Raw genomic sequence first — 22,196 nt, 5'->3', positions numbered from 1 at the left:
GATGATATTTTGGGATGTGCACCTGAGGAACAAATGTTAGAGGCATGTCTACAAAGGACCATGGAAACATTAAAGTACTACAAACTGCATATAGCTACAGAAAAAATTCAAAGACATGCTCCTTTTCAATATTTAGGATATGAAGTATATCCTAAGGTGCTTACAGTACAAAAACTCTCCTTAAGAACAGAGAAGCTAAACACCTTAAATGACTTCCAGAAATTGATAGGAGATATCCAATGGATGCGTCCCGTGCTAGGCTTGACTACCTGTCAATTGCAACCACTATATGATATTTTAAGGGGAGACAGTGCTTTAAATTCACCACGCCAGCTTACAAAAGAAGCACAAAAGGCTTTGAGAGAAGTTGAACTGGCTTTATCCAATGTGGTTGAAAGAGTCACTCAAAAACCCTTGGAAATATCAGTTTTTGCTACAAAAGAGGCACCCACAGCAGTCCTTCATCAAGGAGACAGAGTGATTGAGTGGGTGAACCTCCCAGCACAACCAGAACAAAGCCTTACACCTTACCCAGTGCTTGTGGCTAGGATTTTATTAAAGGCTATTAAGAGAGTAACACAATTATCTGGGATAAGTCCTGAAAAAATATACACATTCTATACTAACGCACAGATTAATGTATGCTGTGAGAACATCCCAGAATGGCAAATTTTATTGGCCACCGCTCCAAATTTTGCACATGGATCTCCATTAAAGATTACCCGGCTACTACATAATTGGAGATGGATTTTTGAAGAAAAGGTTTCTAAGGTTCCTCTTAAAGGACCAACAATCTTTACAGATGCCTCCAAAGAAAATATTTGTGCCATATACTCTCATGATTTAACCATAAAGAGAGTAATCAGGACTCCTTTTCAATCCACTCAACAGAATGAATTATTTGCTATCATGCTAGCTCTCACTTATTACCCAGGAGACGTAAATATAATTACTGATTCAGCCTATTCAGTAGGTGTAGTACAAAGAATTGCCACAGCCCAAATAAAATTTGCAGCCTCCAATATTTATCAGCTCTTTAAGGAACTTCAAGAGCAAGTGAGAAAACATCCAGGCAAGATTTATATCTTGCATGTCCACTCACATAGTGGACTTCCAGGTCCCATTTTTGATGGAAATTCAAAGGCAGATAGCCTTCTAACCATGTTAGCCAGTAGTCCTTTATTTCAGGAAGCACAAGAATCTCATTCTAAATATCATCAGGCTGCTCGAGCTTTACGTTTACAATTTGGAATCACAAGAGAGGAAGCTAGGAGCATAGTAAAAAGCTGTACAGCTTGTCTTCCTTTCCATGCTCCTACACTCCCTCCAGGGAAGAATCCTCGTGGTTTGAGACCCAATGAAATCTGGCAAATGGATGTGACCCATTATAAATCTTTTGGTCGTCTATCTTTTATTCATGTCGTGGTAGACACCTTTTCAGGATTCACATTTGCAATGCCAGCAGCAAAAGAGACAGCCCGAGTGGTCACTGAATTCCTTATACAAGCTTTTGCAATTATGGGTGTGCCACAAGCAATAAAAACAGACAATGGACCTGCATATACGTCCAAACATTTTACACACTTTTGTGCACAGTATAAGATTTTACATACCACGGGCATACCCTTTAATCCTCAAGGGCAGGCAATAGTAGAGAGAAGAAACAGAGATATTAAGACACTCCTCCAAAAACAAAAGAAAGGGGGAGCCACAGGTAGCCCTAGGGAACTTCTAAATTTAGTTCTCTATACCATTAATTTTCTAATTTTTGACAAAGATGCACTGGCTCCAGCAGATAGGTTTTATAACCCACCAGAAGGGCAGTGTCCAGTGAGAGCATCTCCACTGTCCTTAGATAATCGCCAGGTGATGTGGAGAGATCCAGAAAGTGGTGAATGGAAGGGACCAGATAGGTTAACTGCCTGGGGGAGAGGGTTTGCTTGTATTTCTTCAGCAGGAGAAGGAATCAGATGGGTGCCAACGAGTCATATTCGCCTTGTCCATCAGAGAGAGACAGAAAAAGAGAAAGACCTCAAAATAAAGGAGAAGATCTAAGAAACATCTGACACTGAAAGAGCATGGATAATAAGAAGACTGTTAAAGAACTTAAAAACCAGCAGGAATCATTGGACTTCCTCACACAAGATGAGAATAATGGACAATGGACTTATGGACATTTATAAATTTTCAATTTATGATTATGATTATGTTATATACTTCTAGCATGTGTTATGTTACTATGTTACTATGTGCTTATGTAATTTATGTAATTATCTGTAATACTTCCCATATTGATGGATTTATGTTTCAAGGTCATTTATGTAATTATCTGTAATACTTCCCATATTGATGGATTTATGTTTCAAGGTCATGACTGTCTTATGTTCTAAATCAAAAGAAAGGGGGAGATGTTGGGATTACTAGGTGAGAACTGAGGTTGTCTGGATGGTGACAAGGTGAGAATTCAGGTTTTCTGGACAATTACAAGGTGAGAACTCAGGTTGACTTGATAGAGGGGGCAAGCTCATTGGCTGGGGTGGTTCTTCCCAGAAGCCCTTGCATTATCCCACGCCCATTCTCTGGGAGGATAAAAAGAGACAGCAATGGGCGCAGACAGCAGATCGGCCTGGAGAAGGATAAGAGCTGGAGGAGATTCAGAGCCAGGATTCAAGAAGGAAGACTCTGAATTGCATCAGGCCTGACGGGGCTCTCTGCAGGAAGGGAAGTCACTTCTTTGGACAAGAGTTAACAGCAACTGCCTGGAGACAACGGTTCGTTACAGGAAGAAGAATCTGTCAGAGAGATTTGAGTAGAAGACACAGCAGATCTCTTCCCAGAGAGAGATCCAGCAGCTTCTGGAGACAACAGCACGCTACAATTGGCGCCCAACGTGGGGCAAGGACTTTTGCTTATCCTGACTAGAGGAGCTAGACCAGACCTTCGCACCATAGTTTTGTCTAGGTAGCTCCTCTGCTGATTTTGGGACTGGGAAGAACTGAAAAGCCTTTCTGAAATTGCTCAGGGGGCACAATGCTCAGCTTGGGAGAGGTCTAAGAGTTCTACTTAACTCCTGCTTGAGTATGATTTTGAAAAGCAGAGGTGAAAAGAGGTTTTACTGGACAGAAGACTAGTATACATTTTTTTGGACATCATTTTATCCACTTACACTAATCTCCAATATAGTTTTATTGTACTGTACACAACCCTAGTAATTTTTCCTTTGGAGTTCTGCCACTGTAACTTTTAAGCAACAAATATTGAGCTTTAAACATTAATTTATGCTCTAATCACTCTTAAATGCCTAGAGTCAACGTTCAATGAGGGACATTTTAGGTCTAAAAAATAATTGCAAAACATTGGGCAGATATACTGGGCCTTCATGTAATGTTCGGGTCAAAGATAGAATGTCCCTTAAATACCTTGGTATGATTACATCATTACAGCACACTATGTATGTGTGAACTAGAGAACCATTCCATCGCCATACTAAGTACTAAATATGTATATGAACTAGAGAACCATCATCTCATCAATTCCACTGAGTTAACACCTTCTCCAGAGTTTCAGACCTCTACACTTTCACACTAAGCAAAAGGAATAATTCATTCCATGGAAGCAATCAGATCTCTCTTTTTACAGCAAGTACAATGTTTCTTGTAATCCTACACATTTAGCAAATCAAGATAGTAGGAAAAAACTGAGCATTGTTTGCAGGATTCAAAAGAGAATTAAACAAGTTCCTCTCTAAAAGGGAGGCACTTTGGACACAAATATTAAGCAAGAGATTAGAAACTATAAAATTTAACAAAGAGGATTATTTATCAAAAACAATTTAAGGAAATGACCTATGTTCCTATATTTTAAGTGCCAATAAATATTATTCTCACCAAATTACAATGAGAAGGTACCTTATAGAAATCATCTTGTTCCACACCCTTATCTGTAGAATAAGGAAACAGAAACCCAAAGAGTTTAAGTGATTTTCTTAATGGCACAATGGTTGAATAAAATGCAAAACTGGGATTTAAATTCTGGACATCCTGTGTCAAATTCTAATACTGTCATTTTTCAACACATTTCAACAAAATTCATAAAAGGTAATATCATTCAGTCAAATGATGTATCAATGTCAATGGATAGTGCTAGATTATCTGAAAGGATAAGATGTGATTTTTGAGGGCACAGTCAAGTGATGATAAAAATAAATGCTAATTGTAGGCAGTATCAACCAAATAAACCTTACAGTTGTTTTGGCCTAGATTAGAAAGAATTTTTTTTTAAATACAAGAACCCAGCTTAATTCAAATAGCTGGTTAATTTAAAAAAAAAAAATTTTTTTTAAAAAGCCTATTTAATGAAAATTACTGACAATTTTACTTAATTAAATCTTTTTTGTTTCTAATTTTGTAAAGAGATATAGCTTTAATTTTTCTCAAAGAATCAAACTATATAACACCTAACAAAACAAAATGTTGTTGAAGGATTTCAAGAAAGAAATATGAAAATGAATTTATTTTAAAAGAAAACAAATGAAAGAATTAAGGATTATATACAATAAGAAAATAATCTCCCGCTGTAATTGCCAACCTTCTCTGTGAAAAGGAAGGGGAGGGGGAGGAGGAGAAGGAGAAGGAGAAGACAGAGGAGGAAGTGGTAGGGCTTCTAGCTGCTTCATTTAGGGTATTACTTCCCTTATTATCAGTTTCAACTCAAGTCTTTTTTCATTAGCATAACTAGCGGATATAAATTAATATACTTAAGGATCCCAAAGACTTTTTTTAAAGCAGCCTTTGGGGAAGTCAAACAAAAAATATTTGTTTTCTCATATAAAGGAAGAAGAAAGGATTACTACTAGAGAAGAAAAGTAAAAAACGGTGAGTGTTACTTGGAAAACAGAGCTAGGAAAGAAAACAAATGTTGGTAGTTAGCCAATCAATAAATGCTTATTAAGAATTGTCTCCAGACTCTGTGCTAAGCACTGGGGACACAAAGCAAAGCATAAGACAGACTCTTCTCTAATAGAGCCGACAGTTTAATGGGGGAGATGGAAATAACTACTAGTAAACATAAAATTGGAGATTTTCCTCCCATTTTTTTGACTTTCCTCAACAAAGGGAAGTTACTAATTAAAGAGGATCAGGAAAGTTGGTATTCATTTTAAATTGTTAGAAAAATTTCGAATGAAAATATGAGTCTAAAGATTTACTTTCACTTTTCAGATCTCTAAATGTATTTAATTTTCCTGAAGGCACTAAAACACATGCTGAATATCACTTTTTTTTTTCTGTTAGAAAAGGAAATATTCATTTTTCTCCCATTTCTTATTCAAAAAGTCTCTCTTAAATACTACTCATCTTTTTTTTTTTTTTTTGTGTGTGTGTGTGTGTGTGTGTGTGTACTGTTACATATATGCTACACAGTAGAGTCTCCAAGAAGAGTAAAAAAATACATTCAGGATGATGTCATGGGCCAAAAAAAATCTTTATTTCATGGTCTTTGCTGAGAGGCAAAATGCTTGACCTTAGACTTAGCATGAGATAAGATGTTAAGCAAAAAGCCTAAAATTTAAAAAAAAAATGAAACTTTCCTGACCCAGATTGTTTTATGAACAACATATTTTAGAGCAAGTGAAAAAAAAAAAAAAGAAAAAGCAACAGAAAAACTTCTTATCTTTTACAGATTTGGGCATACTGAAAAAGGATTACCTACATATAACTTTAGTGCTTAGAAGGTAAGGAATATTTGACTTTTTTATATGATTTTTAATAAAAAGTTAAGATTTTAAATTCAATGCTAAAGCTATCTATATCTATATCTATATCTATATATATATATATATAGATATATATGGTATTTGGTAGAAGAGAGGTAGCCAAATGACCATACTTTTATTAAATAATATGCTGGACTTTTTAATAAGATTAAAAATAGTATGTTATTTAAAACATTGCTAATAAATATCTTAGAATATAGAGCAGATGTCTTTTTTTCAAAAAAAATAAATGAATAGCAATTGTATTGTTGCTTTAATTATTTTCATTTTAAAGAAAAAAAATTTCATAATACATATTCTCTAACCTATTGGTTTAAAATACAGATTTTTGTAATTTGGATCTAAAAAAATCTATAAACAAAGTCAGGTAAGTAGTGAGACTATGTACTTTAAAATTATTCTAGATTTGAAAATGTAATTATGTTCTATACTTGAAGACATCAAGTGCCTTTTAAAATTCATTTCTACCACTTTTTTCCCCCAAATGATCCTTCAAAAGAAGAATCTGGAGCTTAGAAAAGCTTGAGATAATGTCCTTAATAATGGAAGAAATTTGCCAATCTATTCAATAATAAAAGATCATAGAGACTGTAAAATATAGACCTATCCATTCTTTAGATAATCTTTTCCAGGAGTAATCTAGAAAGAGGGTCACAGACCAAAGACTGCCATACCACTAACTCTTATATGAACCTATTTAAGTATCATAAAAATATCTTAATTCTTTTCACTTCTGATGAATCACTTTAAGAGGTATAACATCTCTAGCAAGCAGGAGTTGAGAGACTAGAATTAAGAAGACCCGGCTTTAGATACATCCCTAACAGCTGCTATCAAATGTAAAACATCTAGTTTGTGACAATAGTCCCATTCCAGTTAATTTTTCATTTTAATTCTCAAGAATATTTGAGATCTGTATTTATAATACAGTAATTAATTGTCTATCAAGGTTATGAAAGACTGAGATTCTGATATATAAATCTAGCCACCAGGTCATGTCTTGCTAAGTATTCAGTAGGTACTAAATTTTGGCAATCTACAGTGACCAACACACCATAAATTTAAAAAAAAATTTCTTAATGTAATCTACATTGATCAAAAATATAAATCTGTAAATATAAATCTGTAATATCTAGTGGCAAGAATCTGATCTTGAGCTGCCTATAAACTCCTCTATTTCTATTAAAAAATCTGCAGGACTCAGCCATTTGTTTTATGCTTCTTTATGGTGTTAGTTCAGTACAAATTTCACTCATAGAGGTCCTTTTGATTCTACTTTTGGGATTAAATCATGTTATAGACTCTAATCTGAACATAACTTCTTCTGTTATTCAAAGACACGTATAAATTGGCCCAAACTGTTTTATTTCAGTACTACTTTTTTTCAAGTACTCTTTATTCCAGAAACTCTCCAGTCCTCTAGTCTCTCCTTACCAACTCCTTAATTCACACCAAACTGCATTATGTAGAATGGTCTATTATGTAGAATCATCCAGATACAGTTGTTTATGTCAAGATCCTTCCCTTCCAGGTCCACATCAGTACCATCTCTTCTATAAAAACCTTTCTCCACCAAATCCCTGTCCTATCCCTGGAGGAAAGTGATCTTTTACTGTCAAAATTGCTTGTGGAAATTGGCTTGGGCCTCTTCTTTACACTTGTCCCACTTTCTCCTGTGTCATACAAATATACACATCTTCATATGGTTATATTCCAAGCTCTCTAATAGTCTATATAAAATTTGTGTTCAATGTCCAGTTTTGTACCTAGTAACAGCTTAATAAAAGCTTACTGAATTGGAATGGAATGACTCAAGTCAAGATTATTGTCTAAATTCGGAATGTTAAAAAAAAAAAAGAAACAAACAAAAAGAAAAATAAATAAAAGAGCAAAATAAGAAAATTAATGTTGAAATGCATTGTTTTTTCTAATTTCTAATTCAATCTATAATACCCTAGAATATCAAGAGAACTGAGAAATTACAAAATTCTTCCCCCTAAAATTCAAAAGCACTTTTAACTTTTGTTAGAAGCAAAAGTGTCCATCAGAAACCAGACAAATAAGCATTACAACTTCCTAAAAAGTGATAATCACTTCCAAGCCAAAGCAAACTCAAATAACCAAAAATGTTTTTGGTTTGAAAGCTGTCTTTCTTGTCTTTAATTTATATACTGATCAAAAGTAATTCTTGTTCTGAATTTTTACTTTATCAGGCTTTGTTACTGCTAGCCTAGTTTCAAATAATGTTGAATTCTGGAGAAGAATTGGGTTTGATTCTTACTTGGGTACTTAAGCAGCTTGATAACTATGAGCATATTATAATACTTATTATAATATTATAATACCTCTATGAATTGAAGTTTTTTTCACTTATAAAACGAAAAGAATAATGTCTCCATTACTTCCCTCACAGGGTTGTTGGGATGAAAAAAATGAGGTTATGGTATTGTAAAACAGAGTCATATATAAATGGAAGCCATTATTATTATCACTATCATTTAGTAGTCATTAGGATTTCAAAATTTTAGTCAGGCTATCATCTAGCAAAATTAACTCAACAAAATACAGAAAACCATGCCCTAAAGCCTGAAATAGGTTAAGCATATGCCATCTTTTAAACTACCTTCTCACACCTTATAAACCTTGATAACACATTTTCCAATTGGACTCATTAAGTATCCATTCAATACCTATATCATACATTAGTGTGTTTTCAACTTCAAAAAAAAAATGACAGATCTATAGCCTTGCCCTCAAAAAATATATAATCCTGTTACAGTCTATGTAACATCACAGAAGTTAAAACTGGCTACAGATCTTGTGCATGAAAGCTAAAATTTAATCTGGAGTCAGACTGACGCAAGATCTTCTCAACTACCCATTCCAAAAAGTTTCCAGTCTTGCTACAATAATCCAAAGTCTCTTGACCTGAAGAACCCAGTACAAGAGATAGATAGATAGATAGAAGGAGAGAGAGAGAGAGAGAGAGAGAGAGAGAGAGAGAGAGAGAGAGAGAGAGAGAGAGAGAGATACTTTCTAGAACATTGACTAAATGGAGCATTTAAAGGAAATGCAACAATGAAAATCTTGACTAATGAATATTTTCATAAGACTGGATTATAAACTGTTGTGGGTAACTAACCACAGCTAAAAGTAATTTTCAAAGGGCTGTTTCTAGCTCATTTATACATTTCTATAATTAGTTTTGCATCTATATTTGCTTTATACTGACTGAATCATTATTTAGAAATGAAACAACCTAGTGAATTTAGGTATTATTATTATTTTGTAATTTGTGATCATTTGGATGAAGACTCACCTTAACTTGGTCTAACAAATCCTAATCCTTGTTTTATCCATAAATAATAAATATTAATGATGTAAATAAAGTTTCAAGAGAAATATTTAAAATACTTTGATCTTCAACAAATGAACTTCAAACAATATTCATTTTAGAAGAATTTTTAAATCATTCCTAATTTTTTCCCAAAGCCTTTGCTTGCTGAAACTGTTAGTCCAATTTTAGTTACTGAATGTACTTTATTTTTTAATAGAATTTTATTTTTCTAAATACATGCAAAGATAGGTTTCATCATTTACAAAATCTTGTGTGCAAAATTTGTGTAGATACATGACTATTTTGCAGTCCACACATACCAAAGAACTTAAGAATACAAGCAAAGCAGTGCTAGCTTGCAATGGAATTTGGATAATGACTCTTGCAAATGATGGTGATATAAAAACAAAATATCAATAAAAAATTGTTTAAAATAAAACCTATAAAATTGTGTATATATTTCACAATATCAAAATAAATTTCAATCAATTATGATGCATCTACAATAATCATAAAAATATTATGCTCTCAAATTTAAGCTCACTAGGTGATTGATTTATATCAGGTTCATACTTTCACAAGAATATATTTAATAGTTTTTTGTTCCATTTCTAGGTATCATGTTCAACAAGAAGTAACATGGCTATCCAAAATAATCAAAATCATTCTGTTTCTATTAACTTACAACCAGAAGAATACAAGATTGCAGCACTAGTATTCTACAGCTGTATCTTCATAATTGGATTATTTGTTAATGTGACTGCTCTCTGGGTTTTCAGTTGTAGCACCAAAAAGAGAACAACTGTAACTATCTATATGATGAATATAGCCTTATTGGACATAGTCTTCATATTGTGCTTACCTTTCCATATGATTTATTATGGAAAAGGAAAATGGCAATTTGGGGAGACTTTCTGTCACATTCTTGGAGCTCTCACAATGTTCTATCCAAGTATTGCCCTCTGGCTTCTTGCCTTTATTAGTGCCGACAGATATATGGCTATTTTGCAGCCCAAATATACCAAAGAACTTAAGAATACAAGCAAAGCAGTGTTAGCTTGCATTGGAATTTGGATAATGACTCTTGCAATTACTACCCCTCTATTATTTTTAAATGAAGATCCAGATAAAGACACAAATCCTGCCAGCTGCCTGAAAATTTTGGACATAATTCACCTAAAAGCAATGAATATGCTGAACTTTACTCGTTTGATTTTTTTCTTCTTGATTCCTCTTTTCATCATGATTGGATGTTATTCGTTCATCATTAATAGTCTCGTTCGTGGCCGGACTTCTAAACTAAAGCCAAAAGTCAAGGAAAAGTCCATAAGAATAATTATTACTCTCATTGTACAAGTGCTTGTGTGCTTTGTTCCCTTTCATATTTGTTTTACTCTTCTAATGTTGCAACGTGGGGAAAACAGCTATAATCCATGGAGCACCTTTACCACTTTCCTTATGAATCTCAGCACATGTTTGGACGTTATACTCTATTATATCGTCTCAAAACAATTTCAAGCTCGAGTCATCAGTGTCATGCTATATCGAAATTATCTTCGAAGTGTGCGCAGGAAGAGTTTTCGATCTGGCAGCATACGGTCACTAAGCAATATTAACAGTGAAATGATATAATTAGTAGTTTTTTTAAACCAAGTATTAAAGAATTTCATTTTAAAACTAACACTCTCAAAGAGTATGTTATAACCCCCTCCTCTTATAACATATTTTAGGAATGTTTTGTATTTCATTATGAGGTAAAGAAAAAAATCGCTCAGCTATTTTAGTAACTATTATATTCATTTTTCCCTATCTAAAATATTTTATATGAATTTATGCAAAAAACTCATAATTTTAATTTACTGTTTACATTCAGACAGTAATTGAATGGAATCTCAGATTTAGATGTCATGTACTCCAAGCTATATCTGAAGATAAGCCCCTCTATAAAACATTTTTTTGACAATTGATTAATCAGCAGAGTTTCTGAAGTTCTGCAATTCCACTTTTGGGCAATTTTGGGCAATTTGGGCAATTAGGAATTTTTTCCTTGTATCAAGACCAAATTTAATTATTTACGAATTTGGTTCTAGTTCCATCCTCTGGGGTCAAGTACAACTACTTCATTTATTACACTGAGTCTAATGAGTGATTCTGTCAAACAGTTCACTTTGGAGGGAAAGGGGAAGTGTCTGATTGAGATGATCAATTACTAACTTTTCATCTAGTTAAACTGCTATATATAGAATTTTTCCACTAGGTAACCTGGAACTAAAGATTTCAATGCCATATCCGGAACAATTTACATTACAAATATCCATTGGAAAAGATTCTGATATAACCTCTAGTATAAAGAGGCAGAAGACACAAGTTAAGGAATTTGTTTTCTCTGTGGCCCAATTTCTCACCTATGAAAATAGGATTTAATCTAAGGTTTCTTCCAGTTCTAGAGCTATGATCCTACTTTTCTAGGTTCTCAATATTCCACTTGCCAACTGTGTGACTTTGGGCCAATATCCTTTATTTTCTTTGATCCTCTTTCCTCATCAGAAATATTGTTGTTTTCCTGTTGTATCTAATTCCTTGTGGCCCCAATTGGGGTGTTCTTGACAAAGATACTAGAGTGGTTTGTTACTTCCTTCTCTAGCTCATTTTACAGATGACGAAACTGAGGCAAATAGGATTCAGTAATTTGCTCAAGTTCATAAAGTTAGAGTCTCAACAAAAGGAATCTTTCTGACTCCACACTGGTAGTCTATCCACTGCACCATCTAACTGCCTCCCCCCATCATTAATAGACGATAATCATTCATATATGTCTATCCACTGCACCATCTAACTGCCTTCCCCCATCATTAATAGACGATAATCATTCATATATATATTTCACAGGGTTGTTGTGAGAAAAGCAACTTCATACATTATAAATCATTATGGGATTGTAGGAAGCCATTATTATTATTTTAGCCCCTATTTCTATAAAGTTACTTATAATAGAGAATACATTTCAAAGAAGAGCAGAATTATAAAGCCATGATTATTTGAATCTATTTTTACATAATCTTATAGGGAAAATGATGGCAACAGGGCCTCCACTGTTCTGACCCATATTTATAATGCCATAATTTAATTTTCTATCATTAGAAAATACTACTATCATATGAGGGAATTCCATTTGCTAAGTTCAATATAATGTAAACTTCTTGAGGGAAGAATATTTTGGTACTTCAATATGTAACACAATCCCTGGGCTTAGAAAAAGATTTGAGAGATATTACAGAATTGAATTTCAATAGTTGAAGCTGACTTATAAGACACCAAAAAAAAAAAAGCTTAATTCATTTTTCAGTGCTATGGCGTGATTATACAATTTCTCCACTAAATCAACACATTCTTTCCCTAGAAGACAACCAACTTCAAAGAAACAAAAACAAAAACAAAAAATACTGTTTGCTCTAATTTGCTATTACATCAGTTTACATTCAATATAAACAAATAAAAAACATTAAAAATGTTTGGTCCATCAATATAAACTCTTCAAGAACTTAAAAAATTGTTTTTCTAAAAAAATGCTTAAATCATTCTATTATTAGACCAACATGTCTAGACAAAGAATCAATCAAGGTTATTATGAAATGCAAAAAAAAAAAAAAAAAATTCCTTATTAAAATGATAATTTTAAAATATACTGAAACCAGAGTTTTAAATTTGAATATTTAACTGAGTATAAATTTATTAATAATATCTTAGAAAATATTTGAATTATTAAAATATAAAATAATTTTCATTTCTTACATAATTTCATTAAAGGCATATCAGCAAGCACAACTAACTCTCAGTTATTAACTTTTATCTATATCTAAGAACCTGCCATCAAAGGATAGGTTTAATTGCTAGTATTTTTAGTAAAATATCACTCCCATCCAAGAGTCACAAAATTATTTATAGAGGTGAGGCTCAAGCACATCATATATATATATTACATTTTAGAACAGTAAACTTGTCATCTTAGCACCTGAGTTCAAATCCTGACTCCACTACTGACTAGATCAATTTGAGAAAGTTTTTTAATCTGTTTGGGCATCATTTTTATTATCTTTAAGATGGAAAAGCTAAATTGCACTGTACTACAATATCTTCTAGCTCTAGAACTATGACAATAACAAGTTTTACAGTAATCCTCCTGAAATAACATTAACTTGCCAAAATTTTATTTGGAACAGTTTGGAATATCTATAAATACGTGAATATCTAACAAAATTCAAATTAAAACAAGCAAATCTTTTCGTGTTTGTGAAAATTTTCTTTCTCAACAGTACAGCTTAGAACAAACACCCTCAACAAATTGAAAGGTGAATGTAAACTGAAACTTTGGTTCTTAAACTAGAACTAACTGAAATTTATTCTCACATAATCCAAAACTATAATGATTTTATTGTTATATGACTAAAACCAGAGTGGCACAGTCAACAGAGAGCTTGATTCAGAATCAGCAAGACTTGAGTTCATTTTATGCCCCTGACATATACTGGCTATATAATGCTGTGCAAGGCACTCTCTATGATTATATGTAAGTGACAAAGAAGGTGATGATGATCCTAATCAGTTAAAGAGAGTTTCTCCATTCAGGAATTCATAAGCACAGTGAAACCACAGTTTCAGTCTTTATCCCTGTGACTATGGGAAACATCACAAAATTTGTAAATATAAAAAGTTTATTTTATTAAACTTATACTTTAAAGAAAATAGTTAGGAAGACCTATAAAATTGCCCAAATTTTCTATGCTGTTCAATTTCTCCCTGATTCCCTGGTAGGCACAAATATCATCATTTCTAAGATTAATGCAAAACACCAACTTTTACAGAACTGCCCTTTATCCTGTTTGTCTGGATCAAATTTTCTCTGAAAAAGCAATGAAATGTTTTCATTCAAAAGATTTTTTTAGGTAAGCAAACAGTTATTTAACAGGAACCAAGCTGAAAATGACTGGAATTCTTTTATGGTTTATATGCTAATAATGGAGAAAGAGCCAGTAGCAGCCTTTACCTATTCCATATTAGTAGTACAAGCTAGAGAAGTCACTTAATCTAAGGTAATTATGGGACAAGGAAGAAATGAGAACTAGGGGAATCAAAAAAGACTCTGTAGATGATAAGCTGGGTTTCAAATAAAACTAGGAATTTTAAGAGAACAATGTGAGGAAGAAGTGCATTTTAAGCATGAAGGAATGAAAAAAAAGTCAGCAACTAAGGCTGAAGGTCATGTGTTAGTGATGGGGTTGAACCCTGAAACTATCCAAACTCTCCTCTGAAAGAGGTCCAAGGGGGGAATGACATAAACTGAGATCTTTTGGGGAGACTGGATGTGTATGCCCTTCAGGGAACTCTCAGACCCTGGGAAAAATCTGCAAACTCCCAGTTAAGTGGTTTCATTGAATTGGAGATCTTAGTCAATCACCCTCCACTGAATTGCCACAAACAACTCTCAGTGGCTAGAAAACTCCCAGTTAAATAATCTCATTCTATTTTAAACTGAATTGAAAATTAGTCTCTCAGGAGTTGCCCCCCCCCAAAAGCAAGCCCCAATATATCTAGAGCTACATGCCCAGATATCTTTGCAGATGTCCTAAAACAGGATCTTGCCCACTGTTAAGCTATCTTCTCAGTGTTTACCTTTGCTATCTTCCTAAGAGGACCTTGTCACTAAGAAATCTGTCTTCCTAGCAAAAGCTGGCTTCTCAATGCCAATAAAACCCTTTTTGCCACACAGATTTTAGGTTTGCAAATTCTTTTGCGTAGGACCTACGCAGACCAAAGGGGGATTTCCCACCCCAATTCTTGCATCTCTTCACCTCATCATTTGGCCTCATTTTTAGAAACAATAACAAGGCCAGTTTGGCTGAGCCACAGAGTGAGTAAAGGCAAGTAAAAGAATACAACTGAAAACTGGTTGACCATTACATAGCCTCCTATTGCACTTGCCTTATGTCTCTCCCCAGTCCAATCCATCTCTTTTTTTGTTTTTGTTTTGTATTATTTCTTTTTTTTTTTCCCCCAATCCACCCATATGTAATTTTCCTAAAACAAAAATCTAATCATGTTGCGTCTTTTCCATACTCATATTAACTCCAGTGGATCTTTATTATCTGTAGTATCAAATATATACTCCTCTATTTGGCATTTAAATTCATAACCTGCCCATTTCAACTTCTCCAAATGTCTTACACATTATACTTTTCTACAAACTCTATAATTAAAGTATATCAGCCTGCTTATCTTCCTGCCATAATAATGCTCTATCCCTTTGTACATACCAACTGCCCCTCATCTCTCTCTACTTCTGCCTCCTGGAAGCTCTGCTTTCCTTAAGGGCTTTGGGTAACTACCAACTTTAGCATGATACTCTTCCTGATTGCTTCAGCTATTAATGTTCTCCCTTACAAAGTATCTGATGCCATATTCGAACTCAGATCCTCCTGACTTCAGAACTGGTGCTCTGTACCACCTAGCTTTCCCCCAAAGTAAGCTTTTAATAAATCCTTGATAATTGAGCAGGGAAGTGATATGGTTAGATTACTGTTTTAGGTAAATCACTTTGAGATAGAGATCATTGGTTATGTAGCAAAGAAGATGGAAAATTGTTTTTGCAATATTATATTCTTCTCTAATTTGTGTTTATATCTTGTTTGAGAATAGACAGTTGTTTGCCTGTAGTCTCTTGCATTGGATTGTGAGTTCTTTGAGAACAGGGATGGCTTTGCTCTTTCTCTTAGCACTAAGTGCTTAGTGAATGCTTATTAACTTGATTTGCATATAAATGAGAGATGATGAGAACTTATACTAAGATGATGGCCACTTGAGCAGAGATAACTGATTCAAGAGAGGCTTTGTAGAAAGAAAGAATGAATGAAAGTAAAAGTACTAATTGAATGTTCCTTTTGTGCCAAGAATTGTTATACACATGGGGGACACAAAATAAAAACATCTCAAGGAACTTACATTCCAACTGGGAAGAAGGGAAAAGACATATATAAGAGGGATCTGGTAGCAAGTGGATTAGAAAGGGAAGAATAACCCAGCTGCATATCCAGTACCCTGTTGGAATCTGGGCAGTAGACAGACTGCAATACTGAAGTAAAAGGTCTGTGATATAGAGAAAAAAAGTCTCCATATAGTGCATATTCTTTTTGGGCAATGTGGAATCTGGAATCTAAGATGTAGTGACTAATCAGATGAATAGTATGAAGGAGAATGAGAAGCCAAGAATAATAACAAGGTTGCAAACCTGAGTGATTCAAAGTCTTGGGATTTCCTCAAGAAAAACAGGAAAATTGATAACAAGGGTATATGGACAGGAGTGGGGCAGGGGAACTGAGTTATGCTCAAACATGCTTGGTTTTAAATGTCTTCATAACATCCACTTAAAAATTCCCCAAAAGCACTTGGTGATTCAGAATTATAACTAAGGAGAGAGCCTAGGTCTCAACATGGAGATATATCTAGCAATCAATCAATCAACTTATTATGTGCCCAGCACTATGCTTAACACTGGGGATAATCACCCCCCCCACACACACACACACACAAAAAAGAAAATGAAATATCTTTCAAGGAACTTACATTCTTGGGATGAAATACCATGTAATATATAATGTGTGTATACGTTATGTATTTAGATGTGTGTGTATGTACATATGTATCTCATATATACACTTATATATAAAATATATATTTGTATATCTTGTATATACACATATATGTAATATATACAGATAATATATAAAATATATATCCGTATACCTATATTAAACTAGCATGTATATAAAATATAATGCATGCAAACATTGTATTATTATATAACCATATTTATATATAATGGTTACACACAAAGTAACCTTGGATGGTGATTGAACTGAATCTTCAAGAAGAGCAGGAATTCTAAGAGACCAAGATGGAGAGGGAGCTCATTTCAAACATGCAAGGATAGTCAGTGAGAAATAGGGTTTAGTATATGAAGAACAATAAAAAGGGGAGATTTACTAAATTGTAGAAAGCATAAAGGCAAGTAATATTAAATGAGACTGGAAAGATAGGAGGGGAAAAAAAACTGGTTCTGAAGAGTTTTCATATCAAACTACAGTTTATATAACATAATGAATCTAACACAAAACTTTTTCCAGTTTCCCCTCATCCTTGGGCAGGATAATAAGCTGCTATTTCTTTACACTCTCATAATTTATATTGTTAAGTAGAAGGATGTAATAAAATGTAATATTTACAAGGGCTAAGAATATAAAACATACTATTATACTTTCAAATATATGATTTCATTAAAATATACATAAATGCCAAATATTTCTTTAAGAAATCAACAAAATCAAAACAATATTGAGACATTTAAAAATGCCTGCCACATTTTTTTTTGTAGAGGCAAGGAATTGGAAATTGAGGGAATGCCAATTAGTTGGGGAATGGCTGAATAAGTTATACTATAGAAATGGAATGGAATATAAGAAATGAGGAGGAAGCTGATTTCAGAAAAACCTAGAAAAATATAAATGAATTGATGCTGAATGAAATGAGCAGAACCAGGTGAACATTGTGCATAGTAATAGCAACATTTTTCAACTATGATAGACTTAGCTCTTCTCAGCAATTCAGTGATCCAAGACAATTCCAACAAACTTGGGGTAGAAAATACCACTCACATCCGGAGAAAGAAATATAGAGAAAGAAATAATGAATGGAGATCAAAGCATACTATTTTCACCTTTTCGTTTTTTCTTTCTTGTAGCTTTTCCCTTCTGTTCTGATTTTTCTTTCACAATGTTACTATTTTGAAAATATGTTTAAAATGATTGTGTAAATAACCCATATTAGATTGTTTGTTGTCTAGAGGGAAGATATAGGGCAAGGAAGGAGAAAAAAAATTGGAACTCAAAATTTTACAAAAATGAATGTTAAAAACTATCTTTACATGTATTTGGAAAAATAAAATAATATTAAGTAACAGTAAAAAAAAATGAAAATAAAATGCTTGCCAATGGTCATAAGCAATCGCACAGAACTCGGAATAACATGAATATGCTTTTAAAAAAAATATATTGTTCCTAAACGCAGTCATTCTACAAAATACCAACAATAAATATTTTTTAGACATTAACTTAATTTGGAGAAGTATGCACATTGCAAAAGTTGCTAGCTATCAATATGGTGGATGATGTTAAACTACACAAAGACATGGCTATTTCACTTAAGTTATTTCTATCAAACTATTAATTAGATCCCACTACAGGCTTAATTCAGGCTTGTGGATGTGGATTCTGGACTCATTGTAAAACTAAGGTGCCTTTCGAGTAATAAGTTCATACTTCAATTTAACAAACATTTAAGGACTACAACATGCCAGGTGCTATGCTAGGTGACAGAATGTCAATGCAAAACTGACAACTGGCACTTTCAAATGAAAGGGGCAGCTATATAAACTGGCACTGGGGAGAGAATGAATGAGTTGAGCTCAGAAAAGCTAGGATGAGAATGTCTTCCTGCATCTCAAACCTAGAGATACTGGAGAATATGAAGAGAAAAGATAGAAAAAAAAGATGTATCATCAGCAAAGCAGGTGAGCTGGAGGAAAAGGTCAGAAGTTTTTAGTCAATGGCAGCTAATGAAAAAACAAATATAAAATCAAGGCTTCAGAAAATTCACCAGTACTAATATGAACACATATTTTGAGGTATCTATAAACCATTCATCATTTTGAGTATTGCTGTAGATAGGAGGATCATGAAAAATAAAAGCTTAAGGAGGGACAGAGGGTCATTCAATTTACTGACTCCTGCCTCAGCTATGAGCCTACAGTAGTAGTGAAGTACAGGAATAAACATCACTTCTGTTTTATGCTAACCACATTCTGGGTGCTGGATCAGGGTTTAAAACAGGAGTTATTTTGAGAGAAAGAATTGCCATCACAATCGAATCAGCTGACCTGCTCTATACCCTCATGCTCCTCTTTCTGGACTCTGCCAACCACATCTACTCTCCCTATGAGCCTAAGATCACGTGCCCCAATCTTTGCCTTCCTACTATCCACAAAGTAATACACTAAAATCATCGTATAGAAACTCATACCTTCTTCTGAAAGGTTTAACTATGAAAACTTCAAAAAATAGCACACCTCAGAAATTACATTTTGGAAAACTTATTTCATATTTGAAGTTTATGTGTTTAAGCTTTAACAATTCTGCAAGAAAACAAGTTTTAATACAGACATATTATGGTACCATATTAATATAAAAAAATATATTAAAAAAAGCTTTAAGGGCTTTGTACTTAAACATGACAGAGTTTCTTTTTATATTAGCAAATGAATCTACATGGGAAAAAAGTAAAATATTTTTTATTCTAAAACTTGACATTAATCCTTTGGACATAGCATTTTAAAATGAGTTGTGAGTTGTTGGGTTTTTTTAAGTATTAAATGAATCTACATTGGAAAAAAATTTTAAATGTCTCTCTCTTTTTTTACTGGAATCTGACAATTAATTATTTAGAATAATCTAATTCTAAATTAAGCAAATCTATTAGGAGTTACTTACAAACCAGAAGGCAAGGTACTGGCTGTGATACCAAATGAATACTGAATAGCTTCCACAAGGATCAAGTCAAACAAAGCTGACAAAATCCAGGAACCCAATAAAAAAGACTGTAAAAAAAGAAGAAAAAGTTTCACAAACAAATATACTAAAGTCATTAACTTAAAATCACTTTAACATACTACATTAAAAAATATAACTTGTTATTTTCATATTAATATTTGAACATCTGTGACAGGCTTTACAACAGCAGGGAGCAACTGTTCCATATGGTTATGTAAGTTACTGAGGGCAGAAAAAAATTATCATCAGGTGGCCAATCTTCTGGTTGGTGAGTTTCTCTGAAATTAGCTAAAGAGGCTGCTCTTTGGAGGATAATTCAGTGGCCTCTGGCACTTTAAATTTTTTCAGCTCAGTAAGGTTTTCTAAAACTTCTATCACCGTACATAACTTCAAGAACCCAAAGTAACTGGCATGTCAGAATGAGGTATCACTTTGTAATCAAGACCAACTGGTCTTTCATCATCTGCTCTTCACACAAAGATGACAAAATGTCCTCTCCTCCTCATTGCCACCTCATTTAAAACTCATTTTCCTTCAGGATGCCACTTAAGCACCACCATGCTTTCCTGATTGCCCCACCCAACAACTAGTGCCCCCTCCTAAACTTCCTTATAATTAACTATATTTATTTTCATTGTATTTCTTGAGCTTATACTTTTCTTCTGTAGGGTTGCTTTCTTCATTATTATTGTAAATAGGGATTATTTTATTCTTTCCATTTACATTCTCAGCACCTAGCAGAGTACCTGCCATATAAGAGGTATTTAATAGATGCTTGTTGACAGGTTAACTTTAACAGATTAAAGTTAAAAAATATAAAAAAATGACACATATATAACATCAGATTTGTGACATGAATGAATTATAATTCTATTAAATTTCCAACTCTAAGATTTTCTAGTTTATTACATATATATTGTGTTCTGAGTTAAGAACTTTTGAAATATTTTAATTAATCTTGATAATGTTCCATCCAAATAATACATATAAAATTTTTAAATGAACATGCAAAACAATGATCTTTAAAAATGAAAACCTGATCTTTAGAGCTTTACCCCAAGATGATCTAGGAATATGCTTTTTCCCCTCACAGAGACCAATTACCAACTCTGTGGGTTTTTTAACAACCTATCACCCACAAGATTCTGTTGTCCATCTTCCCTTCCAAATTCTGTGAGAGCACAGTATAGACGCTGGGAAATACTGCACTTCTATATCCATATCTGGACTTTCTTCTGAAACACTTCCATCTGAACACTCTACAATCACAAATATGACACAGTGGAAATAGCACTGGAGCTAGAGTTGAGGGACCTAGATTTTAATCTATTCAATGCTACTTACTGTCTATGTGATCCTAGGAAAGTCACATCATTTCCCTGGACCTCAGTCTTTGCATTTCTAAAATGAGTGGACGAGATCTTCTATGGCCTCTTCTGATTCTAAAGCTATGAATCTATCAACTGACTTTATTCCAGATAGAAGAAGTCCTTGTTATGGCTCTAATAATCTCTCATAAAAGAAGATTGAATCTATCCACTTTTATCAAAAAAATCAAAAAATATCATTCCCTTTCCCCTCACCTCCATAAATCTAAGAAGGTAGATTATAATTCTAAAAGGGACCACCAAGCAAGCAAGCTCTTTAGTGTAGATAAAAGAAAATAGAGGCCCAGAGTAGTTGGGGTTTGCCTGAGCTCACACAGGTATAATCAAAGTCAAAATCTAACCAGATTCAAGATTCTCAATACAGAGCCACATACACCCAACACAGATCCTTATTCAAAGAAGGTACCTGATAAATGGTTGGTGAAGTGAATGTTCAAAACAGACTTACTGCAAATTTTCTGCTGCCATATCTTCTTTCAAATATTCTAAAGTTATATATGAGTAGGCTACTACAAAATGTATCTTTCAAATCAAGGCAAATTATTCTTCCACATATCAATCTCCATATCTAAAAAGTAAAAAATGCACAGAAAAAGGTCAGGATATTTCAAGCTCTTTTCATAGAAAATTTATTACATTGAATTTAAATTATTTGTTTCATTTGTACTTTTTGTAATCTATTTTAAAAGGAAAGAAATTCTTAAAGGTTGAGATTTTCTGTTTTAAAAAATTGGCTAGAACAAAACATAAAACTTTTTCTTATAAAATATATGATGAGGAACAAAAGTGGTTATGAATTTATATATTTGAATGACTGAAAGCTATGCATTCTACACAACTGATTAAATTAACAAGGCAAGGCATGCCTTATTCATCTATCCATAGTTCTAAGTTAACAATATCACTCATATTTGGTGTGTAGAGTTCTTTTAACTTTTCAGAGCATATTTTCTCTCATTCTGCTTCTTCTCCTCCTCCGGATTCTTCTCTACACACAAAGCTGACTCGTCCTGAGTTTATAAATGACAACCCCAAGTCACAGG

General features: G+C 33.5%; 2 protein-coding genes across 6 annotated transcripts in view; one reads left to right on the top strand and one right to left on the bottom strand.

Annotated features, from left to right (window-relative positions):
• Nucleotides 1-22,196, bottom strand: part of UBAC2 (UBA domain containing 2) — a 359,465-nt gene that overhangs the window by 281,574 nt on the left and 55,695 nt on the right. For all 4 annotated transcript variants that reach the window (XM_074299441.1, XM_074299439.1, XM_074299440.1 and 1 more), the window contains exons 3-4: nucleotides 21,602-21,721; nucleotides 19,706-19,812 (exon numbers count right to left, since the gene is read on the bottom strand). In XM_074299441.1, coding sequence (XP_074155542.1) covers nucleotides 19,706-19,812; nucleotides 21,602-21,721 — 227 coding nt within the window. The remainder of the gene's footprint in view (nucleotides 1-19,705; nucleotides 19,813-21,601; nucleotides 21,722-22,196) is intronic.
• On the top strand, nucleotides 4,687-10,788 carry GPR18 (G protein-coupled receptor 18). Of its 2 annotated transcripts, XM_074299436.1 has the most exons (3): nucleotides 4,687-4,874; nucleotides 5,680-5,731; nucleotides 9,726-10,788. In XM_074299436.1, exon 3 carries the CDS (start codon nucleotides 9,750-9,752, stop codon nucleotides 10,740-10,742), a length of 993 nt encoding a protein of 330 aa, XP_074155537.1. In that variant the 5' UTR covers nucleotides 4,687-4,874; nucleotides 5,680-5,731; nucleotides 9,726-9,749; the 3' UTR covers nucleotides 10,743-10,788. The 2 variants fall into 2 exon arrangements, with proteins under 2 accessions (XP_074155537.1, XP_074155538.1); XM_074299437.1 differs by lacking the exon at nucleotides 5,680-5,731.

This window comes from Sminthopsis crassicaudata, chromosome 3 (genome assembly GCF_048593235.1).
Source record: "Sminthopsis crassicaudata isolate SCR6 chromosome 3, ASM4859323v1, whole genome shotgun sequence".
In the NCBI taxonomy this organism is placed as follows: domain Eukaryota; kingdom Metazoa; phylum Chordata; class Mammalia; order Dasyuromorphia; family Dasyuridae; genus Sminthopsis; species Sminthopsis crassicaudata.
The sequence above is the reverse complement of the archived record's forward strand: the minus strand, read 5'-3'. Positions and strand labels throughout refer to the sequence as shown.